The sequence below is a fragment of the Nipponia nippon genome, unplaced genomic scaffold (assembly GCF_047370975.1).
Source record: "Nipponia nippon isolate SJK-2023a ecotype South Korea unplaced genomic scaffold, ASM4737097v1 scaffold_10, whole genome shotgun sequence".
Classification (NCBI taxonomy): domain Eukaryota; kingdom Metazoa; phylum Chordata; class Aves; order Pelecaniformes; family Threskiornithidae; genus Nipponia; species Nipponia nippon.
In genome coordinates, this window is record NW_028262291.1 from 1,474,102 (window position 1) to 1,494,300 (window position 20,199).

The 20,199-nt window shown below is 57.0% G+C and overlaps 2 protein-coding genes across 6 annotated transcripts in view; one reads left to right on the forward strand and one right to left on the reverse strand.

Annotated features, from left to right (window-relative positions):
* CEND1 (cell cycle exit and neuronal differentiation 1) overlaps window positions 1–8,801 on the reverse strand; it is a 26,224-nt gene extending 17,423 nt beyond the window's left edge. Inside the window, exon 1 of one of the 3 annotated variants that reach the window (XM_087740404.1) lies at window positions 8,698–8,801. The gene's annotated coding sequence lies outside the window, so the exon portion shown is untranslated. Of the gene's footprint in view, window positions 1–3,851; window positions 3,933–5,366; window positions 5,486–8,697 lie in introns of those variants that run through there. The other 2 variants (XM_087740392.1, XM_087740396.1) reach the window with 2 other exon arrangements.
* Window positions 4,744–20,192, forward strand: LOC104020553 (NACHT, LRR and PYD domains-containing protein 12). Of its 3 annotated transcripts, XM_087740369.1 has the most exons (10): window positions 4,744–4,933; window positions 5,130–5,228; window positions 13,973–14,187; window positions 14,556–14,851; window positions 15,531–17,226; window positions 17,788–17,916; window positions 18,625–18,795; window positions 19,046–19,219; window positions 19,320–19,490; window positions 19,656–20,192. In XM_087740369.1, exons 4-10 carry the CDS (start codon window positions 14,569–14,571, stop codon window positions 19,876–19,878), a joined length of 2,847 nt encoding a protein of 948 aa, XP_087596495.1. In that variant the 5' UTR covers window positions 4,744–4,933; window positions 5,130–5,228; window positions 13,973–14,187; window positions 14,556–14,568; the 3' UTR covers window positions 19,879–20,192. The 3 variants fall into 3 exon arrangements, with proteins under 3 accessions (XP_087596495.1, XP_087596500.1, XP_087596509.1); XM_087740374.1 differs by lacking the exon at window positions 13,973–14,187; XM_087740383.1 differs by lacking the exons at window positions 4,744–4,933; window positions 13,973–14,187 and adding an exon at window positions 5,012–5,044.
* Window positions 20,193–20,199: the final 7 nt, after the last annotated feature.

Sequence of the window (20,199 nt, forward strand, 5' to 3'; positions counted from 1 at the left end):
GTTTGCTACTCCCCACATCCCTCCCCCCGGCCCTGGATTAAACATTTGCCTCTCAAACAAGCCCTTTGAATCTTGAAGAGCGTCAGATGCTGGAAGTATTTTAACCGGCGGCAGCAGCAGCTTCACGTCGCTGCCACGGGGAGATTTGCCAGCAAAGCCTCTGCTCCTCAGCTGCGTCAGTCCTGCGGCTGCACCGAGACCCGGCGCTCTCGTCGCCTGGCCAGCCGATGCTGGCAATGTCCAAAACTGCACCCATCACCCACACAGCCCCCAGAGCACGGCCAGCCTTGCAGGACCCTACCCCTCGCTCCCTGTGCCACCGAGACACGTCACCTCTCTCCTAGCCTGGGCGATGCATCAGTGTTCAGAGGTTGGGTTATACCTGGCACCGAGGCGAGATGTGGGATCAGGACGGGCTCCTGTAGCCCAGCTTTGCCTTACAGCTGCAAAGGGAACGGCTGTGGGCTGCAGACCCTGGGCACCCCGCTGGGCCAGCAACTGCACAGAGATGGGGCAAAGTCCCAGCTTGCAACGCAGGTGCCGGTGTCCTCTCCAGAGGCTGCCCTGCCACAGCCCGGCCATGCTCCCCACATGGGTGACACAGCATTTCGGAGCCCTGCAGCCAGCCCCGATGTGCTCCCCACCAGCCTGAGCCCAGAAAAAGGTTAAACAGCCTTTTTCTACACCGTGACTTCTGCAGGAGATGGCATCTGAGCCAAGTGTCACATCTGCAAGCCACGCTTGCCCTGACCCCAGAGATCCCTCTGGGATGAACATGGCAGACATTTCATTCTCAGAGATGGCGGTGACATTGCAGACACACACCATACTCCTGCCAGGGGCTTTACTTTCTTTTTTTTTTTTTTTTAACCCAAAACACAGCTCTAACCTACACTGCTGAGGCCCTCTGCCTGTACACAGCCACGTACAGCAAAAACAGACTCCACATTTTTGTCCTGTTGTCTTCTCTCACCCTATGTGAAAATAAAGCAATAAACCATGAGAAATAGCAAACCTGACTGGCTCTGTCCTTAAACCCGCAGCACGGAGGGAAGGAGGGCTTGCTGCTGTTTCACCCTGCCCTTCAGCAGACCCACAGCCAGCTCCCGTTGCACGTTTCCTGCTGCACCGCCTGCAAAGCTCCTTCCAGGGCACCTCGCAGGCACAAACCCGGCCATTTCTCTGCAGCAACACAGGCTGGAAAGCCCTTCCAGCTCACTTCAGCTTCCTGCCCACAATTCTATTATATAAAAATATACAAGCTGCTGCCAAAAAAACACCCCAACCAAGCCCACTCCTTCCCTCCTCCATCAGTGTTCACCATGTGTGGTCCCAAAGGGGCAACTCGTCACCCAGCCTCGGCGCTGCCCGGCACCCTGCACTGGCACCGAAACGAGCACAAACCCCTTGCTCATGCCTGTCCCAAACCGTGGCAGAAATCAGGCAAGGATTACCCAAACAGCCTTGGGAAACAGAAGGTTTTGTCTCAGACTCTCCAGTGGTACCAACCACGTGCTCTGACCGATGTCCGTAGGGGTGGGCACTGAGTTACACCCAGCACGGACCCGGCCCGCTGTCGGCAGGAGAAGTCACGCCTGGCAAGGCTGTACGATCTGCCTGGCCACCCCCTCAGGTGCCACCAGCCCTCGCAACCCAGCTGGACCAGCCGTGCTTTCAGCCACCGTTTACAGCAAAGCTGTTTCCAGAATTAGAGAGAATCTGAAAATACTTTGCTGAGATGGGGTTGGAAACGTCCTTCTGCTGCGAAGCCTGGCTTCTCGGGGTCGTAAGGGGGCCCCCAAAGGGGGACTGGCATAACTAAAACAATTTCAGAGCATTCATTTTGCTGTGCTGTCCCAGCTTTAATCCTGGGTTTGAGCCTCCCTCAGACACAGAATCAAATACTGGTTTTCCATTTTATAGTTCCATTTTTCTGTAGTGGAACAAGATTGTAGCTTTCACCCTTCAAAAAAGCACAACGTGTTAGATCTTAAGCCTGTCTTAAAGACTGAGCATCCCTCACCCCAAGCCAGAAATTTAGGGGGACAAAGGAAAGGGTTTTCAGCCAGGATGGCTTGTTTCCATGCCAGCTATTTGGCAGGACACCGGATCGAAGCACGGGAGCAGTTTCAACGGGGAGCGATCCAGGAGATGCAGCGGAAGATGCGCGCAGCCAGCAACACGAACCACAGAGCCTCGACCCACGAGCGCGGCATCTCGCGGGCAGGCACCTGGGTGCATCCTGCATCCCGCCCCGGGCGGCTCCTCAACGTCTTGGCTTCTGCCACACAGCACTTTGCAAACACCCTCATTTTGTTTCTTTGACAATGCTTTTCCAGCCCTCCCAGAGCCAGCAATTCAGTGCCAGCAGCTCTGTGGCACTGGGGACAAGTTGCTGCACCGAAAGGTGGCACATCCCTTGCTGGGGACAGGCTGGCACCTCCTGTAAGATCAAAAGGGAGGCCACCGGAGCCCAAAAGCCCCAGCAGAAGCTGGCCCAGCAGCCTCCTGTTGCAGCCCTGCTGTTGAAAAGGTAATTATCACCCTCCTAACCACATCTTCATAGCTCAGCATCAGCGACACCCCCCCTCCATCTCCTGGAGGCCTGCACCACTTTTGGCCCTGCTCAGCCATCCTCCCAGAGAGCTGCTTGCTCCAGGAGGGAGGTTATGCCACCCCCAAAATGCTCGGGTCTCCCCAGGGAATAGATAAGCGATTCTCCACAACATCCATCCTAACGCCCAGGCCGGGGCCACAGGGCAGACCTCGGCTCTCTGCTCAGCATTGGCTCTGCGATGCCGTCTCGGGAATAACATCGTGGCAGGGTCAGCGAGCGTCGCACGCCTCCTTTCTGCCCCTTGGAGAAGGGTGAACAACTCATTCCTTCCCACCACAAAGCCCTGCGCTTTGCACTGAGCCTGCCAGCGCTCGGGAAACTGCCTTTGGCAAGAGGGCAGATGCTTCCAGTTTGGGGTGCTGCTCCCCAAGCAGCCAGGAGCTGGTACCCAGATGCAGAAGGCTGATCTCCTTTCTAACAAATCTATGCTTTTAAGGCCTCTTCCTGACAGTCAGTGGGTCCTGTCTCTCTCAAATTCAATATCTACAAGCAAAAAAGATGAGGGTTATCTCCAACAGAGTAAAAAAGCCCCAACCACTGCAGTAAGCAGCAGCAAATTTAACAGCCCTCTTCAGCTTACGGGCATCCTAAACCCATCCCTTCTGACCGATGTGGGATTGCACCAGGCTTTTGCGGCATCACCCCCCTCTGTGGCTCAGCTGTGGCCGGCAAAAAGATTACGGAGGCAATTACGCACGTGCAGGGCCAGGTCCTGAATCTGACAGCCCACAGATCTGCAGGCGTCAGCCTGAGAACTGTTGCTTTGCAGCTGAAATGTAAGAAGCCACTGCGGGCAGACGAGGGGCCGATTCAGCACGAGGTATTGACCTTCCAGGGAGGCTCCTGGCACGCTCTGGGGTAAAGCCCGTCTCTTGCCTTGTGCGGCAAAAACCAGAGCGCTCTCCCTCCCTGCAGAAAGCTGGGAAGGATCCGGGGAAGGATGGCCGAAGCTCCTCCGGCACAGAAACACTTGCTCAGAGAGCTCCATCCCTCCCCTCTGCTCCGTCTGCCTGCCCCCATGCTCAACCAAGGATGGGGAGAGGGTGCCAGGGCGCTGCTGGTCCCCGGTCCTGGCAGCCTGCCAGCCAGCGGATGGATGCAGAGGGATAAATAACCGCATTTAGGGGAATTCTGCATTTTCTTCCCCCGCCCTGCCACAATATCACGGGGTTAGAGGCTGGCGTAGGGCACCGTGGCTGAGAAAGGAAAGATGGAAAAACGCTGAAGGTCAAACCTGTGAAGGTCAGACTTTTGGAGGTCAGTCCCGAGCTGGAGCAGGGAGCTCAATCCAGCCTAGTCCATCCTCCCTCTCCTGACAGCATCCTGCCCAAGCCCCACCCAGGAAAACCGGGCTGCGACGGGGAGGGCTTCCTCCTATTGCCCCAATGCCGAAGTTTTGCCAGGCAGACATCGATTCAAGAATAAAAATCCTCTTCCTTCCTACCCCCAGAAGCTACCAGATGGTCACAGAGAACTAAGCGGGAGCAGGGACCAAGTCAACAAGTCTCTGCGAACGTACAGGGCACGGGTGCACATAGATGCGCAGAGAGGCAGGGACATCAGACCGAAAAGCCCAAGACATCCCCCCATGCATTTCACCCCTGGAAGCACACACCCTGAAAGAGCAGCCGCAGTCTGGTGTCCTCCTCCCTCCCGCTCATTTGGTGCCATCTTCTCCCCATAGCTTAAAATCGGCACTATTGCCTCTGTCACCTCTCTCCATTTTGGTCTTTTTTGGGCAGATTTCCCTTTGTGAGCTCCTTTCCAGCACAAGCCAGGGCTCATATCAAAGAATATCCCTTTGATATCAAAGCCCCCCTGCCTAACAGAACAATCCCCAGCTCCTTCCTCGGGAAAGGGAAGACCCATAGCCAGGGCTGCTGGCTGTTCCTAGCCACGCTTGCCCCTGTCTCAGGACTGACAGCAATTAAACAGACATTAAACCCATCCGGGCAGAGCGAAGGGCAAACAAATACCACGGCCCATGCAGATGGGAGAGCAAAGGCAGCTGGAAACCTGATCAAAACCTGTCAGGAAGGTGTACAGGCTTTCCTGCCAAGGCTGGAAGGTTTTGGCTGGGAATGCTGCTTCCCTTCCTCCCTCCCGGCAGCCCTGTTTCCGGCACATGGCCGGCTCCGCTTCTCCCTGCTCAGAGCCGTTCTGCCTCCGGAGCGCTTCTGCGGCATCAAACCCCAGGCTCCATCCCAGGGCTGCTGCCTCCCCCTCGCCGAAGCCCCGCGGCGGTTCACAGCAGCCAGCCCAGCTGGGATCAGGCGAGCACCGCACATCCCGCAAAGGCGGCGGTGGCGATCGCAGGTACGTGGAGGCAGCGGCAGGCAGGCAGCAGGCAGGCTCCCACGCACTCGCATTTGCGGAAATGCCTCCTCTGGCTGCCTGACCTTCAGGGAGCAGAAGGAGGGAGCTGGGGTAGGAAGGGAGCTGCTTGGGGCCAGCCATCCTCCCCGTGCTCGTTGTTTTGGGTTAAAAAAAAAGCACCGTTGCCTATTAACAGGGAGAGCTGCGCGGGTACGTGCTCCCGAGCCGGCCGGCATGGCAGCCCCCGGCCTCCATCCCAGGCAGCTGCGAGGAGGCGGACACTCACCTTGAGCAGGTAGATCTGCGTCTCTATTTCGCTATGTCACCCCGAGGGGGACCGCTGCACGCCTCTCCGCTGATAGCTGGGGACCCCCAGCAGCTCTGCCCCCTCGCCCCCCCCCCCCCGAGCGTGGAGGAAAGCAGCAGCCCTTACCTTCTGTCCTCCGGCTGCAGGAGTCACACCTTGGGAGCTGGCTCTTGCGCAGAGAGGAGGGAGGGGGGGGGAAAAAACTTGGGAGTTTCCCACAATGCACCTCTGCAGACCGCATGAAGATGGAGAGCAGGGGAGGGGGGGAGACAGTGCTCCAATCCGGAGGGAAGGGCTGGGACTTTGAGGGGGGGACAGGATGCCAAGGGGGGACCGGCAGGGCGGTTAGGGCAGGCCAGCAGCATCTCCACGTTCCCCGTTATGTGGGGCTCAGCCGTGGCTCACCGGCTCGGCGATTCCGGGCTGTCCCTGCAGCGCTGAGCCCCCCGCCTGCTTCGCTCGCTTGCTCCTCCAAAGCCTGCCTGGGTTTGCAGCGATTACAGTGAATGTAGCCACAAAGTGGGGGGGAACTCACTGGGGAAAACGGGAGGGGGGCAGCCTGATGAATTGGGATGCTTGTGTGTAGACAAGAGGAAACAAGAGTATGGGGCTCCCCCCCACCAGGATAAGGGATTTCCGAGAGTGACAATCCCCCAGCAGCGGGTTAAGGAGCGGCAATTTGTCAAGGAGAAGCTCTGCATGGTGGAGGGAAGAAGCTAAGATGCTGCACCTTGGGGTACTTTTGTGCCAGCTCTGCTCCCCAAACCCCCCCTTGCCCCGGTGGGCCGGGGTCCGACTCCCCTTACAAGAGCCCTGCAAGGTCTGTGCGGGATTGCGGGCAGCCCAAGGCCGGCTCAGAGCCGGGCAAGCAGCCCGGGTCCTGCTGTCATACATCCAGCCAGGCCGTGCCAGACACACAGCCTCCTCCGTAGCCGCACCGGCGCTTTGCAGCACGTTGGTTAAAAAGCAAGCAGCCCTCCCCATCACAAATTCACGCCACTCGGGTCAAATCTTGCTTGCACCCCAAACCGCAGCCAGGTCCTGGGACTGTCTAAAGCTCTTCTAGCCTGATTTTCTGAGGAAATAAGGGCTAGATGATGCTTGCCCATCTTCCTCCATACAGTTACTTGGGACCCACTGACCAGCTTCATGCAATTTTGTAGAAAGCGTAGGCATCTTAAGGAGGTTATACCCAGAAATCTATGAGAAAACAACTTTGTCAGCTCAGTCGCTTGCAGAATAACTCACTTTACTTCTGTGGCCACTGTGTTTTCCTCCCCCCCACAAACAGCAGCCAAGCAACAGCTCAGCCACAAACCCACTCAGTGCAGAAAGGGCAGAAGCTTCAGAGGAAAAAAAAAATATCAGTATTTGCTTCCTTGACCCCCTCTGGCTCTGCCAAACTGCCCACGAGAGCCAAGCCAGTGTACATCTCAGCCATGCCAACACGCTTAAAAATACTCAGGCTGCTTAAATCCCGCTGTAAAGAAAATTTCTGCCCGTGTTTGAAGGAAAGAGCAGAAACGCAGGGGCTGGATGCGGGAAGCCAAATCTCCCAGGAAAGGCCGTGCTTCAAGGGGCTGCTTTCAGACACAGCTACCCACGCTCCCTCGGAGCGGGGATGAGCAAGGTTATCCCGATGTAGCCCTTGGCTTCAGGAGCCTGCGCGGCTCAGAGCGGCCGGCACAGGCAGGATTAGCTGTGGCTGATGCCGACGTCCCCTTTGCTGCCTGTCTGGGCCCAAAGGCAGCAGTGCCAGCCCTCCCTGCTCTTTCAGGGACTCGTGCCAGGCACAGCCAAGACCGTGACGGTTCGGTGGCTGCAAAGAGCTGCTTCCCCTTTCTAACGCCTCCCGAGCCTGCTGATCGATCGATAGCAGCCAGGAGGGGCAAAGCTTCTGCAAAGCTGCTGCAAACCTGTGATTCAATGCAGGAGAGACACCCACACTGCTGCTCCCAGGACTCGTAAAAAACCTTTTTGCCATTTCTACATCGAGCAGAAATATCCTCGGCCCCTGCGCCTCCCCTTGGCATGGCAGGAGGAGGGAGGGAGCCTCCGGTGAGCGGAACTTGCCAGCCCCGGTCCCCAGAGCCTGGACGAGCCCAAGGCCAGGGGCTTCCACCTCCGATCTCCTCGCGTGCACGCGTGCTGCCTCAGCCTTTGGGGATAAACAGCCCCGCACGATGCATTCATACGCCTCAGGCTTCCTGAGTTGACGTGATATGCCTCAGATTTTGAATTTTAAAAATATTTTTACCAATGCAGAAAAAAAAAAAAAAAAGGGAAGCAAAGGAAAGGAGCTGTAAAACCACTAAGCTCACCCCCCTGCCATTGCGGAGAGAGGGAGAAGCCGGGAAAGCAGCACCAGAGCTAGGCAGCGCTCGGAAATCCCCTGGCACCAAGCACAGGAGAGAGCCGAGCGCCGGCACAGCAAGCAGCGATTCAGCTGAAGACGCAGCAAGGTGAAAACAGCTTCTTCAAGGTCAGATGGAGAGGGGAACCTTTAGAAGCTGCGCTGCTGTTTTTCCCTCCTCCTTCTCGGCTCACAGCATACCCTGGGATGAGTTAGTGGGGACAAGAACGGTCCTGGCTCCTGGGGACGCCCTGGCAAGCCCTGCTGGGGGGGCTTGGTGGCAGCAGCGTCCTTGGGAAGGGGCATGGCGTGCCCCGCGCTTTTGGAGAGAAACGGTTGTGCCCAGACCTATTTGATGTCCTGCAAGCAGGAGGGCAGGCTCTGAGCAGGGCAACCGAGCTAGATGGATGCAGCTCAGCCCACGGTGCCCCGGAGCCAGGCTCATTTTAGGGTCTGTGAAACCCCAAACATACATCCTTTGGGTTGAACCACCTCCCCGTTAGCTCTGCCCTGCCCCAGCAAAGCCCGCTGCCCCCCGCGCCCCATTCCTGTGCAGCAGGGACCCCCTGAGCCTCGCTGCAGCAGCTGTGCCCTTTGCCATCAGCTGCCAAGGTGCTGGCAACCAGGAGCCTACTTTCCCCCCTCCTTACACTCCCCAACGTGCCTTCAAACATCTTTTCCCCCTTTCCCAGCACCCCTCAAAGCCAGCTTTGCTAAACACATCCCCCTGAAGCGTTTTCTTTTCCACCGTGCCTGGTTCAGAGGCCAGCCCCGCGCAAGCTGCGGGCAGTCAACAGCCCCAGCTGCAGAATCCCCATGTGCCTCCATCCCAGTTCCCCAGTCCCTGTCTCCTCCACGGGATGGGTTTACCTCCTCTTAACCGAGACACAGGTACCTCGTTCATAAACTGGAGCACAAAAAGCAGGAGAGCAGCTCACAGAATGAGCTTACACTTATTTCATCCCTGGGCATCAGAAACCCCCAAGGGAGCCCCTCTCCTCTCCTAGAGCCCCACTTGCAACCCACCCATGGCTGGAAAGGGGAGAAAAAGCTACACAGCAGCAAAACCCTGTGGCCATTTGGGAAGCAGCCATTTCTCCTTACCTCTGCCCTTCCAGAGAAGCAGGACGAAGGACATTTGTCATGGTGGAGTGGCTTGCAGTTGCAGCTGCTGAAGTGCTGCCTGGCTTCATCCTCACAGCAAAAATACAAGCCTTGCAATGAAAATACAAGCCCACCTTCCCCTGCAGGGCTATTTATAGCCTCAATGCCCTGACCAGCCTCACCTGGGACCTCCCCACCCACTGCCATGGGTCCCTGGGCTCTGTTTAAGCTCAGCCCTGGCCACTCGGTCTCTGTCTGAGCAGTGTTATAGGGGAGCCTGTCTTCAGCCCTGTCTCCTGCATGGGCTTCAGCTCGATGCTGTAGGCAGCTCATCTCTTCACTGGATCACTCAGAGTTATACTTTAGCTTGTTGTCAGCCTGTCTCTGGGCTGGGACCTTGTACCCTTGCTGCAGGTAGCCCTTCTCTGGTCTTGATTCTAGGAAGAATCTTGGGTCCATTTGTAGCCTTGTTTCTGGTCCTGTCTCCTGCGTGGACCCCATACCTGTGCTTGTAGCCCCGCTCCCAGCCCCGTCGCCCCATTGCCCCGCTCCCAGCCCCGTCTCTGGCTCCATCTCCTGCCTCCCCCCGCTGGGTGCGCCCAGGCCTGCTCCGTCCCCTCACCCTCCTCCAGCACTGCCCCCCCAGCGCAGACCCCGCCGGGCTCCATGCCCGCCCGCGGGTACCTGCGGAGCCTGCTCCCACAGCCTCCCCAGCAGAGGCTTTTCCGATGCCCTCCTGGCAATGCGAATTTTATTTACGGGATTGTTAACTTTCATTCGTAGTTGACATAATATTAGTTAGCTCGGCAATAGCAATATTTACCCATAAGCATTCTTGCTCTATAGTGTATTGCGATTATCGAAATGAATAAAATTTTGCAAAAAATGTAAATGCGATTAACTGTACAGCAGGGTGCATTAAGAGGTACAGAGCAGTATTTCTCTAACCCTCCATCCTTTAAAAGTTCCCAAATACCTCCCCATAAGCTGACAATGATGGGATATTTTCCCCTCCCCGTATAATTTCCAGTTAGCCAATATATTTGCATTTAGCATAAGCAAGATTATACTTATTCTATTTGCATATCTTTTCTAGATGCCTAACACACAATTCTTTCAGCCTCTAACTAATCAAGTCCCGCTAGTGCTTAGTTTTCCATCTGTTTCAAACACTTTTTTCCTCTCTTGTTTGATTTCCTCCCCTACCCCCTGTGCAAATCCCTCCTACGTTTACCTGCTTGCTTAGGGGACCCTGATGGGATTTGGTGGCTCTCACTAGGTCTAGCTGCTTCTCTGCAACTTGTCGTCCTGCAAGGCTGATCCTGTAAGCGAATAAACTCACCAAGGTCATTGGGGCATTATAATTTTAGAGCATTTTTGCAATGCTTTAACTGTGAGTCCCCAGCCTGGGTGGACCCAGATCTCAAGAGCTGTATCTCTCCAGGCTCCCTTGAGAGCTGTAACAGTTTTCATTCTTGGATCCCAAGTTATTATTATTGCTTTAAGTTGTTAGACCAAGCTAAGCAAGACCATGACAGGGCACAGGTTAGATATTTAATCATGAAAAATCCTATTGCAGGAATTACCGGCTGCTCTGGTTAAACTGAAAGAAAATAAAGCTCCAGATGGGCAAAACCAGACAGCTGAGGCCTGGGGACTTACCCTGATCCACAGCTTCTCTTGTCCCGCTCCGTTGGTCAGCCACAAACTCCTCTTCGTGTGTCCAGCAAGGATGCTGCAGCCCTTCCCCTGGCTCGAGACTGCAGCCGTCAGAGTCGGTCGATCTCCTGGTTTATTAAACTGTTTCTCAGCAGTGTTTTCAGGCTTCCCGTGTACTTTACCATGCGTTACACAGATTTTCTTCCTGCTGTCTTTCTGAGCTCGTAAGAGAAATCTCGTTTTCTTCATGTCCCGTCATGCTTTCTGTCCCCCTTCCTCCAGTCATACCTCCAGTATTTTATTTCTTTATTAACATAAACACTGTCCACAAAGAGACGCAATGGGTTCTGCTTAGAGAGTTTGTCTCTTAATAATGTCTATAATAGCCTGGACTTGCTTTGGAGGCACTTTTTTTTATAGTTTCCCCCCTACTTGCTCTCCTGCTCTATTTACAACATAGAGGACAATTTTTAGCTTGCTGGTATCTGGTGCTCTCATTGATGAAGCGTACCTTTGGTTTGTTACTGCCTTCTTTAAAAAGGACACTTGCATCCGTACCCAATAACCGCAGTTGGGTTGCATTCTCAACCGTTCAGCCCGCACCTTGGTCTGTTCGGGCAGGAGCAAGATGATCTGGTCGTTGCCAGGTCTGTGCAGCCTCTCCCCTGCCCATCAGCATCCATGCCCGCTGGCGTTCGTGTAGACGACACTCTGCTGACGGATTTCCCTGAAACCTGGGAGGCCTAGGGGCAGACGGGACTACAAGCGGACTGTGAGGGTAAAAGCCTCCAAGACCGTCCCAGCCCCGGCTGCTGGGGAGTTTTGGCTCCACACCCTGAAGCAGACACAGTTCACATGCTGCTGGTACCTGCTGTAACCCTTTTTCTGCTCCCCCAGAACCGGCAGACGGGGAAATTCCTGTTGAAAGATGCTTTCCCAGTACTGGTCGTTTTAGTGCAGAGGGTCTTAGAGCAGCTCCTTTCCACCTGAGTCAGGGCATCATCATGTCCCAAGCTCCGCTTCCACGCCGGGGTCTTAATCAGTGATTTCCACGATGGTCTGCAGAGACCAGCAAAGTTACGGCTGTGCTGCTGTCGGAAATTAAATCCTCCTAATGCTGTTCCCAGCTGGGCTTGAGAAGAAGCCTTTATTTCATACAGAGCTTTAACCACTCTGGTACCTGTTGGTCTTCCTGGCTCGCCAGTTGCCATTCCCAGGAGTCAACCTCAGCTTGCACTAACGGTGCCTACTTCAAATCCTGTTTGATCCTCTAATTTTAAAACTTGGATACCTCTCACCTCTTCAGTAGCTCCGATCGCTGGAAAATCATCCACATATAAGATGTTTATTCTTTATCCTCTGGAGACAATAGTTTGAACAAGTTTCTGACACGAGCCCGTGCCTGCGGGTGCGGTGCGAAGCCCCGGTGGTACCTGTGCGAGGGTTTATTCCCTCTCCCCAAATGCAAAAGCAAATCTGAAGATCGGTTCTTCACGAAGCGCGATGGCGAAGAAACGGTTGGATCTATAACTGAAACCCGCTTGTGGTTTTCTGGTAACTTAGCAATCACCACCGGCGCGATCGCTAAACTGGGAGCCGTTCTCATGGGGAATGCGTTTGGCAGTATTCCACCCACATTTGCCAGGATTTTCCATCAGCCTTCCTAACGGGCCACAGCGGAAAATTCTATGGGTTTGTAATTTCTCAAGAAACGCTTTGTTTAAAATAATCCTTAACGATTTAGCTCAGAGCATCTCAGCTTCTTTAGCTTCTTTTACGAGTATTTGTACAGGGGACCAGCAGGTCCCACCAGTGCCGCTGAGGCAACAGGTTTTCCACAAAGTGGGGTTTTCTGCTGTCCTCCCGGGGTGGCCCTTTCCATCATTCTTCATCTGTCTCCATCAAAGCTTGTATCTCTCCCTTCACCCTTTGTAACGGCCTTTGCCTGGTTTCCGTATTGCCGACACAAAAATCTCACCATAAAAATCTAATAACGGCCCAGGCTCCATCTTCCAATCGCTTTCTAAAATAAGGGGATGGTCACTGCTGCATCAAAAGCCTGCCGGTACCTTCATATCTCCTGGGTACAAGTCCGGGGCGGCCCCCAGGGCCGCGGGGCCTGGCACACAGGCACCCGTTTGTGTGGGCAGCGCCGGGTCAAAGCCAGGCTCCCTAGGGATGACTTTGGCCGGCCGGGAGGTGGCAGAGATGCAGGAGCATCACCATGCCCTGCTACTGCTCCTCTCCACTGCAGTATCGCTCCTTCCAGCGAATCCCATCCCGTTTTGTCATATCTCCTGCTAAACCCTTTAATGCTCTCCAGAGCCCTTAACATCTTTGATCCATGTTTTTTCCCCATGTACTACCCCTGACGTCACCATTTCCCAAACATCCCCTATTCCTTTGCCTCCTCTGCTCCGGCGTCCGTCCCCTCGTTACGGCGAGGCAGAGGTCCCGCTTGGCCCATGTTAAATTTTCCCTTTTTCTCCTGAACCCAGGCCAGAACCACTGGCACCCCTCCGTTTGATCTCTACCAGCCGAGCCCAGGGAGGCCTCCCTGTGTTTGGGCAGCGAGTTCCCGTGCCTCATCACCGGAGCCGCCTGTGCCTCGGCAGCAAAGGGCTGGTGGGACACGACATCACGTCCTGCTGGGATCTTCGCAACTCTGCCTTGGTTCGGAAAAATCATCTCCGTCTTCTCCCAGTTTCTGGATCCATCTTTGTGCTGCTGATTTCTTACCTGTCTGCTGGGCAATCTGGCTGAACGCGCTCAGCAAGAAGGCACGTCCTGATCCCTTAGTGCACGTCAGAGCAAAGGCTGGTGTAGCACAAGCTCGAAGCATTGAGCTGTTTCATTTCCATTTGATCTAAAACCTGAAGACATTTCTAGAAGCGCCATGCTCCCATCCACAACTGTGCCTTATTTTTGCAGTCTTGCGGGCCCTGGGATAGCTGTTACACTGGGACAGCGGCCGTTGTTCCCAGCTCCTTTTTTCTTTCCCTTTCGTTCATATCACGCCAATAATCCTCTTCCTCTGACAGCTCCCAGTCTAATTCTCCATTTCCCGCAGCTATTTTTAATTTCTCTATCCTACTCTGCTTTTGCAAGCATCTAAATTTAGCTGCACGTTGCCTGTGATGGGGTCCCCTCAGAGGTCCCCCTTGCTCCAGGGTGAAAGCTGCAGCAGGCATTAATCCCTGCGGGAAACTGCAGCTTCCCTCTGATTTCCTGAAGTTACAGGAAACTAATTCCAGCTGGATCTGCTCCTGGGAGCTGCGGGATGGTACTGGCCTCCTAAAGACACAGGAGACTGGAAATGGGGAGGAGAAGAGTGATACCAGAAATAAGGAGCCCCAGAGAGGGAGGCGGAGAAGGCTCTGTGGCTTTTCTTACCAAGACAAGGCTAGCAAACAGCTTGGGGGCCCCGAGCAAAGCGTGGTTACTCCGGAAGGGTTAGAAATTCAGGGGCTTGGTGGTTTTTCAGCCGAACCCACAATCTGTTGTTAGGAGGAGGGTGAGCTGCCGGCACAGGGGACGCGAGAGGCAGGAGAGGGGCTGCGGCATCTGCGAGCATCGGTGCAATTTCCTAAAGCTGCCTTTTCTCCCCCCAAAACAGCATCTTCCTTGGGAGCTTATTGCTGGGAGTCCTTTGAGTATTGAATTCCCCGTCCAGGGGTTTTACAGAGGCCGGCCGGCGAGCTGCCCCGTGGCGGGGAAGGAGGAAGGGTGTGCCGGATGGCGGGCCGCCATTGAAAGCGAAACCCGGCGGGACGGGGATTTCAGGCAGCGCATGGGCCCCTCCGGCAGGGCCCCGCCATCCCACCGGGTGCGGTGAGTGCATCACGGCATGGCCGGCTGCGCTGCGCCGAGGGATGGCACAGGCAGGGCCATGGGGACCGGGCTGTCCCCGGGGCCGGGGGGATTCTGCCCCCAGGGGCTGCAGCTCCCAGTCTGGTTAGAAGCCTCCATGATGCTTTTTCGGGTGCTTTTCTCTCTCCCGTGCCCCATGCCAGCTGGGGGCATCCCCACAGTGCCGGATCCTGCAGCACCTGCAGGCCTGGTGACATTGCCACGCTGGGGTGACGGTCCCCAGCCTTTCCAGTGCAGGGAGAACTGGGCTGTATGGGAAAAACTCGGTGCCCAGCTCCAAAACCTCTTGCCATGGTGTAGCCGTGATTTCTAACCTTTGGTATTTTCAGGTGACATCCTGTGATGGCAGGGAAAGAGCGTGTGGTGGCCGTTCTCTTACAAGCACTGCAGGGTCTCGCACCTCAAGACTTTCAGGAGTTTAAGAAGAAGTTATCGAAGGTTCACGTGGAAGGAGAATGGAATATCCCCAAGGATTCGCTGGCAAAGGCCGCCCACCCTTGCGCGCTTGCCAGCTGCATGGGCGAGAACTACAGCGAAGGCGCCGCGATGGACGTAGCCATTCGGTTGTTCGAAGAGATGAACCAGAGAGACCTCGCTGAGAAACTCCTGGATGAGAAGGTGAAAGGTAGGAAGCTGGAGTCCATTTTGCTTTTCTTTGTCACTTTTTCCCTTGGGTGATCCTGGAGACAGGTAGAAGATGATAAAAGCAGGTTTGGGTTTCCCAGGGAGCCTGGAAGCATGGAGATGTCCTGCTGTGATCCTATTAGTGTGAGGGCTGCAGTGACCTCTCCTCTTGCTGTCCCCACTTACTGCCAGGCTCCCTCTGCTCCCGGAGAAGAGCCTTCAGCTGTTGGCACAGCCCGGCAGGCAGCTGGGCAGATCCTTTCCTCCCGGAGTGGGGATTAAAGACATCTCTGCAGAGCTCAGGTTTGGTAGCACCTTGCAGCCGGAGGCATCCCCGGGAGCCCAATGACGGTGCCTTTGGCCCCAGGGGCACGAGCAGAGGGGGACAGAGGCTGCGGGTGGCCCCAGGCGATTGCATTTGCTCCCAGGGTGGGTGAGGATTGCAGGGTGTTGATGGATCAGGATGAAGGGGGAAGCTGGGAGAGGAGAAGGACCCACCCAACTGACCAGAGGCCCGAAATTCTCACAGACGATGTCCTTATTGCCCCTGCCAGACTTAGGAAAGCCCTGAGTGTTGAAACAAGCGTCCCGTTGGTGTGCCGGGAGCGCAGTCGGGCTGGTTAGGAGCCCCACAAGAATGTGGCTGCGCTCGGGACTGACTCTGCTTCTCACCGGTGCAGAGTACCAGCGGAAATACAGAGAGCACGTGCTCAGGGAGTTCCTCTGGTACAAAGAAGTGAACTCCTGTCTCGGGGAGAACCTGTCCGTCAGCAGCCGCTACACCGACCTGACCATCGCCAGGAGGCCTCGGAGCAAGCGCGGAGGGGAGCATGAGGCTGTGGGCACCAGCCGTGGATGTGCCGACGCCGGCAACGGACCAGCCACCGTCACCGCGCAGACTCTGTTTGAACCCGACGAAGATGGGCAAACGCCGCAGGTCGTGGTGCTGGTGGGGGCCCCAGGGATGGGGAAGACGATGACGGTCAGGAAGGTGATGGCAGAGTGGGTGGAAGGGACCCTCTACACGCAGTTTGACTACGTCTTCTGCATAGACTGTAAAGACATGGCCTTTACCAAGGAAGCGAGTGTGGCAGACCTGGTTTCAAAGTGCTGCCCTCACAGGCGAATGCCGACTGGGAAGATCTTGGATGACCAGAAGAAGATCCTGTTCATTTTTGATGGCTTTGAGGCCCTGGGGTTTTCCTTGGTTCAACCTGAAGATGAGCTGAGCTCTGACCCCAGGGAAGTGAAGCTGCTGGAAACCACCCTGATGAGCTTGCTGAAGAAGACAGTTCTCCCCGAGTCCTCCTTGCTCATCACCACAAGGCCGACGGCTCTTCAGAGCCTGGGACGGTGCCTGAAGGGTGAGTATTACGCGGAAATACTGGGATTTTCGGCAGCCATGAGGGAGGAGTATTTCCACAGGTATTTTGAGAACGACAATAAAGCCGACGTGGCCTTCAGGTTTGCCAGAGGCAACAAGATCCTCTACAGCTTGTGCATCATCCCTGTCATGAGCTGGACCGTTTGCACCATCCTTGAACAAGAGCTTTACAAGAAGAAAAACCTCGTTGAGTGCTCTAAAGCCACCACGCGGATGAGCATGTTTTACCTCTCCCGGTTAATGAAGTGCAGAGGTCGGGACAACCCGCAGGACCTCCAGCAGTTCCTGCACAAGCTCTGCTCCTTGGCTGCTGACGGCGTCTGGAAGCACAAGGTCCTCTTTGAGGAGAAAGACATCAAGGATCGTGGCTTGGACCAGCCAGAACTTCTCCCCCTCTTCCTCAACGAGAAGATCTCAAAGAAGGGTGTAGACCATGGGAACATCTACAGCTTCACCCACCTGCACTTCCAGGAGTTTTTTGCGGCGATGTTTTACGTTCTGGAGGACAATGAGGAAATGGTTGGCGACTCGGGTGCTCTCGTGAAGGACATAAATATGTTATTAGATAGCTATAGCAAATCCAGGAAGGATTTGAACTTAACGGTGCGGTTCCTGTTTGGTCTGGTAAGCCAAAAATCAATCGAGTATGCGGATGAAATCATCGGGTGCAGAATTTCACCGCGAGCCAGGGAAGATATGCTGCGGTGGCTTCAGGGGAGGCACGGAGGCATCTCCCATCCCAGCCAAGCGCTGAAGGTTTCGGAGTTGGACACTTTCCACTTTTTGTTCGAGATGAACGAGAAAAGCTTCGCGCAACGTGCGTTGGGTCGTTTCACCGACGTAGCCTTGCAGGACATCAAGTTGACCCTGTACGACCAAATGGCTCTTTCCTTCTGCATCAGGCAGTGGGCTGGGCTGGGCTGCGTCACCCTCCGTGGATGCTCCTTCGACCAGCAGGATCCCGGGGAAGAGCTGGCCACATCGGTGCCCCAGTAAGTACTGCCTTTCTCTGCTCTAGCGACCCAGAATCCCAACAATTTCTCCTTCTCCACCCCAAAGGATGGCTTTAAAGGCATTGCAGCTCCTTCCACCCTAACAGCTTGTCTCCTCGCTGGGGTTTAGTTCCTCAGCGGAGGGTTTTACTTATTCTTGGGGAGAATTGTGGGAGAATAAGGATCATGCGGGCTCCTCTGTCCACTGCGTGTGGTGGGATTGATGGAGACGGAGCATCTCGGCTCAACTTCCCCAGCCCAAACGGGCGCATCTGCACCCGGGTGTTGGTTTGGCTTCATGTCCCCCTTCTCACGTGCAAAGGGGAGATCCCCGGTCCTGAAATTTTAATTGCGCCCTAAGCTTTGCTTGAGAGCAGGATAACTCCAGCAGTAATGCTCGTGATCCTTTGCATCTCCAAAGCCGTGGAGGTCCCACCTGAGGAGACCTCCCGTGAGCTGTTGGTGAGCACCACTCGGGAGTTTGTGTGCTGGCGTCGAAGCTGGGAGCTCCCAGTGCCGGTGAGGGCTGCCCGTGCCCCCCGGGGCTCTGTCCCCCTGCAGCTCCGGTGCCTCGGGAGCCGGAGGACGTCCCCGTCCCCTCGCTGAGCGGCGGCGGGAAGAGCTGCTCTCCCCCATCCACCCGCTCTGCTGGGCGCTGTGGCAGCTGGGCACCAACCTGCAGGCGCTCCGGTAAGAGAACCACGCTCGGCGCTGAGCCGAAACCGTGGCCACGGTGCTGCTGCCGGCACGGACTGGGTGCGCTGGCCGGGGTCCGTCTGCCCCGGCTGGCTCTGGGGTGGGGGGCACCCGGACCGGTGGGTGGGTGCTGCCCCGGGCAGAGGGGACGGGAGCCGTGCGGGGGCACGGCCGCCCCACGGTGCCCCACGGCTCCTGGGGACCAGCACCAAGGGGCTGGGGATGAGGCCGGGCCCCCATTGGCTGTGGGTAGGTGTGGTCCCTCCGCACTGATTGGCTGTGGGATGGTTGGGTGTGGTCCCTCCATGCCGATTGGCTGTGGGATGGGTGGGTGTGGTCCCTCCATGCTGATTGGCCATGGTTGGGTGTGGTCCCTCCACACTCATTGGCTGTGGGATGGGTGGGTGTGGTCCCTTCATGCTGATTGGCCATGTGGTGGGTAGGTGTGGTCCCTGCATGCTAATTGGTCCTGCAATGGATGGATTGGTGCAGTTCCCCCATGCTGATTGGCTGTGCGGTGGGTGGCTGTGGTCCTTCCATGCTGATTGGCCATACAGTGAGTGGGTGTGGTCCCTCCCTGCTGATTGGCTGTGTGGTGGGTGGGTGTGGTCCCAACTTGCTGATTGGCCAAGTGGCAGGGGAAGGCGGGCAGGCGGGGCAGGTGTGACGAGCCCGTCTGTTCTCTGCGGCTCTCCCCCCCAGGCTGCAGTGGTGCGGGCTGTCGGAGAGCTGCTGCGCGGAGCTGGCGGCGCTGCTGGCCAGACACCCCAGCCTGGCCCGGTTGGAGCTGGGCGACGGCACGCTGGGCGACGGCGGCGTGCGCCTGCTCTGCGAGGGGCTGCGGCAGCGCGGCTGCCGCCTGCGAGTCCTGCGGTGAGTGGCCCCGACACCCCCGGGCGTCCCTACGGGCATCTCCCAGGCTGCCAAACCCTCGGGGTGGAGCGGAGGGCTGGGGAGGAGCCCCAGAAACATCCCTCCGGGGCAGCATCGTCCCTCTGTCCCGCTCTCTCAGGGTGAGGAGCTCGAAAGCGGTGGCACTGGGGTGGGGACCGTCACCATGGTGGGGTGGCACCGGGGGGCCCGCGGGCTGGCTCTGAGGGCCTTTCCCACGTGTCCTTGGCAGGCTGTGGTACTCCAGCCTCACCAGCGCCTGCTGCGAGGACCTCGCCACTGTGCTGGGCACCAGCCCATGCCTGGAGGAGCTGGATTTGTCCTTCAGCGAGGGGCTGCGCGACGCCGGCGTGAAGCTGCTGTGCGAGGGGCTCCAGCGCCGCACCTGCCAGCTGCGGACGCTGCGGTGAGGGGCCGCGGGGCCGACGTGCCCTCCTTCCCACCCGCAGCCGCTCACCAAGCGGCCGGTCAAACCCTGCATCCCTTTTTTCCCCTCGGTCCCGCAGGTTGGGGAGCTGCCGGCTGACGGGCGCCTGCTGCCGAGCCCTGGCCGCTCAGCTGGTGGAGAGCCCTCGCCTCACCTGCCTGGACCTGAGCGACAACGAGCTGGGAGCTGACGGCGTCCTGCAGCTCTGCCAGCAGCTCCGGCATCCCGCCTGCCGGCTGCAGGCCCTGGGGTGAGGCGCCTGGCACGTCCCACTTCCATCCCCGGCATCCCCGCACCACGCCGGCACCCCAGGGTCGGATACTGCGGGTCAGGGGCTATCAGCATCCCATCGCCCAGGAGAGCAAAGTGTGGTTTTTAACAGCTTTTCTCCTTTTTTTTTCCCCTCTATGTAAAGGCTGAGCACGTCCGGGTTGAACGAGGAAGCGCTGCAGGAGCTGGCCGCCGTGCGGGCACTGAAGCCCGACCTGAAGATCGGGTACCTCCTCGAGCAGGACGAGCCACAGGCAGGAGCCATGGCCCGGCTGCCCTTCCACCGCGGGGTCCTGCCGGGCGCGGGGGGCAGGAAGGGGCTCCCCTCCTGTAGGAGAGGCCCTTGCAACAACCGGAGCCATTTTTAGCCCTGTTCTGGGTGCTGCTGAAGGCAGGGGGAAGCCTCCCTGGGTCTGAGTCTGCCCCAGGCATTGGGGGACAGGGGAGAAGGTCCTGCCTGCATCTGCTGGGGGTCAGGGCAGAGCTGGTCCAGGTCCTTCTCTCTCCCGTTTCCCCACGCGTGGTGGTGGGAATAGTGGTGTGTTTGCCAATGCCAAATCCCAGGACCCCCCCTCTGCTCTTCCCCATCCTCCCCCCATCCCCGCCATGCCCAGGGACATGTCTGTGGGTCCAGCTCCCACCCCACATCCCTGAGGGGTGGCTGATGTCCCCAGGAGCGAGGTGCCAGC

Excerpts from the sequence above, each read along its gene's own strand:
- LOC104020553 (XM_087740369.1), top strand. The coding sequence starts at position 14,569 with ATGGCAGGGAAAGAGCGTGTGGTGGCCGTTCTCTTACAAGCACTGCAG. Across the intron at positions 17,917-18,624 it reads ACCAACCTGCAGGCGCTCCG|GCTGCAGTGGTGCGGGCTGT; the intron begins GTAAGAGAACCA and ends TCTCCCCCCCAG. Across the intron at positions 19,491-19,655 it reads TGCCGGCTGCAGGCCCTGGG|GCTGAGCACGTCCGGGTTGA; the intron begins GTGAGGCGCCTG and ends CTCTATGTAAAG.